Consider the following 4,985-nt stretch of genomic DNA (forward strand, 5'->3'; position numbering starts at 1 on the left):
GGTGAAAGTGGAGAAAAGGCAGAGTTCAGAGTGCATCAGTAGCAAGAGAAACACACAAGGACACCTGTCAAGAAGATAATTACAAGATTTGGGTTTCTGTGTTTCCGTCCTTCCATAACCAAAGTGCAGACACCAACACACCCCACCTGCTTCCTGTGTTCTCTGCTGCTATCCTGCTGTTATTAGAACACACATGGAACTCTGCATTGACAGATACAACAAAGACAAAATAATAGTCATAATCTTAACAGCAAATGAACCTCCACATAGCATTTCTTGGGCACTTGAATGCACAGCTGGAGGACAGAGCCCAGCTCCCTTAGACTGATCTCTTGTGTACACTGAGGGAGGTGTGCAGATTAACACTGACAAAAGTCATCGACCCTCCCTGAGGAAGGAGGGCTGGAAGCCAGGCCATGTGACCTGCCACATGCCTCCATGGGCTGGACCTGAGAGCTTATTACATACAAATAGCCCGGGAAGCCCACGGCTCCACAGTTCCGGCAGTGAAGGACAAATCACTCACAGTTCTCTAAAGCTGAGAGCTCAAAGCAATGCAGATGTTAGCGTCTATCCTGCTGCTCAGTCTGGCCCTTTGCTGCTATGAGGGTGAGTATCAATTGTGATGAGTACGGTAAGAGCCTCTTCTGCATACCAGGTTATTATCTTTGATGTTGGAAGGGGGTCTGGAACAAATCACAATTCCGAAGCAAAATATCCCCCAACATCTCAGGTTCCATATAAACTTTCCCATACCTAGGAACTTTTGACAAGAAAAAAAGATTGCAGCCGGTGCCGCGGCTCACTAGGCTAATCCTCCACCTTGCAGCGCCGGCACACCGGGTTCTAGTCCTGGTCGGGGCACCGGATTCTGTCCCGGTTGCCCCTCTCCCAGGCCAGCTCTCTGCTGTGGCCAGGGAGTGCAGTGGAGGATGGCCCAAGTCCTTGGGCCCTGCACCCCATGGGAGACCAGGAGAAGCACCTGGCTCCTGCCATCGGAACAGCGCGGTGCGCCAGCCGCAGCGCGCCAACCGCGGCGGCCATTGGAGGGTGAACCAACGGCAAAGGAAGACCTTTCTCTCTGTCTCTCTCTCACTGTCCACTCTGCCTGTCAAAAAATAAAAAAATTTAAAAAAAAAAAGATTGCACGAAATTTCAGGGAGAGTGACGGGAGCGTGAATCCATGGCCAGGACTGGAGTTCTGACAGCAGCAGCAGAGTAAAGTGGGAAGTCTTTGTATGAGTCAGCTCTGGCATTTTTCAGTCCTTTCACCTTGGGCCAGATGCTTACTCAATTCCAGCCTCTTGCCATCCCTCATGTTTCTAGCTAACACTATGGGTGAGGATGCAGTGAGATTAAGAATACCAAGCGTCCTGCTGTAGACGTGCCTGGGGTGATCAGGCATTTTTCTCACCACACACGTGCAGATTCTAATGGAGCCACAGATTCTTACTCATAAATTCAAAGTTGTGACGTGTTGGAGTTGTAAGGACCTGTGTGGAGCCCCCAGTCTGAGAAGAGACTGTTGTCTGAATCCTGGTCCAAATGGGTTAAGAAAAAAGGGAACCATTTATATGAGAACTCCCAATTTTCTAGGAGCGCGCAAGCAATGCCAGTAGATCTACTATACAGGTTACTGCTAAGATTTCTCTTTCTGTAGAATTCATTCTGGCCATCCTTTGAAACATAAAATTCTTTGCATACCTTCATAGGCTGAGAAATGATACAAGTTTCTTTGAGACTCACTGAGTTCTCTCATTTTCTGAACCTGTTCCTGGTTCCTGAATTTTCCCTTTGATTATACGCTTTACATGTTCTGCCTAATGTTTGATGTTGTCTTGAATAGACCCCATTAGGACGATACAGAGAATATTAAGTGTTCAAGGTAAGTACAAAAGTCTTGAAGGATGGCCAGCGCCGTGGCTCACTTAGCTAATCCTCCACCTGCAGCGCCGGCACCCTGGGTTCTAGTCCCGTTTGGGGCACCAGGTACTAGTCCCGGTTGCTCCTCTTCCAGTCCAGCTCTCTGCTGTGGCCCATGAGGGCTGTGGAGGATGGCCCAAGTGCTTGGGTCCCTGCACCCTCATGGGATACTGGGAGGAAGCACCCGGCTCCTGGCTTCGGATCAGAGCAGAGCTGGCAGTAGCAGCCATTAGGGGAGTGAACCAACGGAAAGAAGACCTTTCTCTCTGTCTCTCTATAATCTCTCTCTCTCTGTCTCTCTCTCTCACTGTCTAACTCTGCCTGTCAAAAAATTTTTTTAAAAAAGCCTTGAATGAGAGAGGAATTGAGACCTGAAAGAAAACGTTTTTTCAGAGCTGTCCATAATTCCTGATAAGGCAAGAATGAGACATAGTCCTCTCTGTTCATCCTCTTGATTGATTCTGGACCTCCCTGTAGAATAAAAGAACAAATCACAATTTACTGCAGAAGCTTTTTGCATGTGGGGGAAAAAAATCTCTATGTGAAGTTTAGCTTTGATCTCTGTCTACACCTGATGGCAAATCTGAGTTCTTTTTCACTTAGTCTCAGAATATCCCCTTCCCCACACAGTAACTACTTCACTTGCTGTCCTCCAGGTTTACTCTCACTGTTCCATCTGTGCTAAGACTCTGACTCCTCCTGTCACTTTCCAGTTGGATCATCCCCAAATCCCTCTTTTCCAGAATCCATGGCTTCTGAGCTGTCACTCAACAATCAGACAAAACCAAGTTTTCTCAAATCTATGTAATGGAATTTCAATAAAGGAAAGAAGCATTGAAAAGTAGTGAATGTGTTTGAGAAAAAGAAACATGAAAACTGAATTAATGGTGAAGAAACTTCTATTTTGCTCCTAGTTTTGCCGCTTTCTGTATAATTTTAAGGAAATTACAATCTCAAGGGATTTCCATTGCCACTAGAGCAATTATAGCCTGCAAAGAAGAAAACCCTGTGGATCCTTTATCTAATGTCAAAGAGCTTTGGACAGCGGGAAGAGTTGTCACAAATAAACTGTTTTTCTGTTCTTGTTCTGCAGCTGATGCAGTGGCCTGTCCAACCTTTATAGCTGAAAGTACAGCCAACCTGCTAGCTCCTGAATCTGTGTTCAGGGCATCACTCTCCAAATACAGAGCACCTCCAGAAGCTGTGGAGGCGAAGCTGCAAGTTAAGAGATGCACAGACAAGATGAGCCTTGATAAAAGAGTACTATTTGGGAAAGTGCTGGTAATTTCTTCCTCCTTTATGCATAACGGTCTTATTTAGACCTATTATGTCAGTTAACTGTTCTATAGGGTGCCCAGGTGGCAGAGCATCCGACTTGCTGATGTCCTTGTAAAAGATGGTCTCGAGGCTGGATGTTACTAGAACACCTGCTAAATTGAACTCAGCCACACATGGCATCCTGGCATCATGGGTATGCCCCTCCTACTGAGATCTCCTGCCTGATTGCCACATTCCTCATGGTGCACTGAGAAATCAGACAGCCTGAGTTCCAAGCAAGGATGTTGAAAAGCCAAGCTTGGCTGCCTCTCTACCTCTTAGCTTTCCTGACGATGAGCACTGCCCTACCAGTGTATCTGGTCACGTTAGACTCTCACGTGTGAAGGTTGATGTGTTGGAGGGCTAGGATGAATGGAAAGAGGGAACTGAGCTCATCCTCTGTCAGAACGGGTAGTGTCTGGCTGGGATTCTCTCCCTGCTCCTGCAGATCCATGAGCCCACTCCCATTAACTCCTTTGACACAGCTGTGGGCAGGCACCATTGCTGCTTTGTCTCCTGCAGTTTTAAATGAACAAGCAGCATTTAAAGGAACAAACAGTACCTCTTTTATCAGGAAATCTGATGATAAAGTGGTTTACCATTCTGTCTGACCCTGCTTTTATACAGTGAAGTTCAACTGCAAATGGTCATAAATGTTGACATTCTGTATTGAGGAGTTCAAGAGCCATGAAGCAGAATTCACATCATGGGGGCCTGGAAATCTGCTGAATGTAGTACTTGCAACATCGACTCCGAGTCCTGCTCTGCACCACTCAGCCATGGTTCCCCCTTTGAGGGGACAGTAGAGATCCCTGTCCTGACATGTCAGAGAAAATAACTCCTAGAACCTTCTGCTTTGTTCTTAATGTTACCCCTTTCCATTTGAAACTAACCATACACGTAAATCATGCCAGGTGGTAGGTAGAATCTTGTCTACGAAAGCTTATTACAGAAAATCTATGTGTGGTTTCAATAACAGAAAACTTTTTAAATTTGACATTTCTATACCTTTTTCCAGGTCTCCTTATATTTCACCTACTTTGGGAAGGCAGTCCCCTAGTGTGCTTTGTTTGTGGTAACTCCATTAGGTTGTGACTTAATTTCACACACACCTGCTTTTTAGGCCTTCTAATTTTACATAATGCCTTTGGAAGGAAAATCCCATTGACTTCTGGGTTGTGGTGATCTGTCATCTGTAGAAGTGTGACTGACCTCACCTTTTCCCCCTTCTTCCTTTCTGTTCAATTTCAGGCAGAAGTTGTTTTGCGGACGTGTACCTTGTAAGACGTGAATGATATTTGATGTTGGTGTCCATTGTCTTTCCAGGATTGCCTCTTTACAATACTATATAAAATTTCAATGTCTTGCTTTAATAAATTACTTTCTCTGCACTTATCCACTTGTCTTCTCATTATATTAATTTCATGGGTATTGAAATGATGGTTTTTTTTCATTTATTAAACTTTTATTTAATGAATACAAATTTCCAAAGTACAGCTTATGGGTTACAATGGCTTCCCCCCTCCTATAACTTCCCTCCCACCCGCAACCCTCCCCTTCCATTCACATCAAGATTCATTTTCAATTCTCTTTATATACAGAAGATCAGTATAGTATATATTAGGTAAAGATTTCAACAGTTTGCCCCCATATAGCAACACAAAGTGAAAAAAATACTGTTGGAGTACTAGTTATAGCATTAAATAAGAGTGTACAGCACATTAATGACTAGAGCCTAGGGAGAT

The 4,985-nt window shown here is 44.8% G+C and overlaps 1 protein-coding gene across 1 annotated transcript; it reads left to right on the top strand.

The window, feature by feature from the left end:
• Positions 1–554: 554 nt before the first annotated feature.
• Positions 555–4,524, top strand: LOC133764156 (secretoglobin family 1D member-like). Its single transcript, XM_062197834.1, has 3 exons — positions 555–609; positions 3,017–3,204; positions 4,492–4,524. Exons 1-3 carry the CDS (start codon positions 555–557, stop codon positions 4,522–4,524), a joined length of 276 nt encoding a protein of 91 aa, XP_062053818.1.
• Positions 4,525–4,985: the final 461 nt, after the last annotated feature.

This window comes from Lepus europaeus, chromosome 7 (genome assembly GCF_033115175.1).
Source record: "Lepus europaeus isolate LE1 chromosome 7, mLepTim1.pri, whole genome shotgun sequence".
Lineage (NCBI taxonomy): Eukaryota > Metazoa > Chordata > Mammalia > Lagomorpha > Leporidae > Lepus > Lepus europaeus.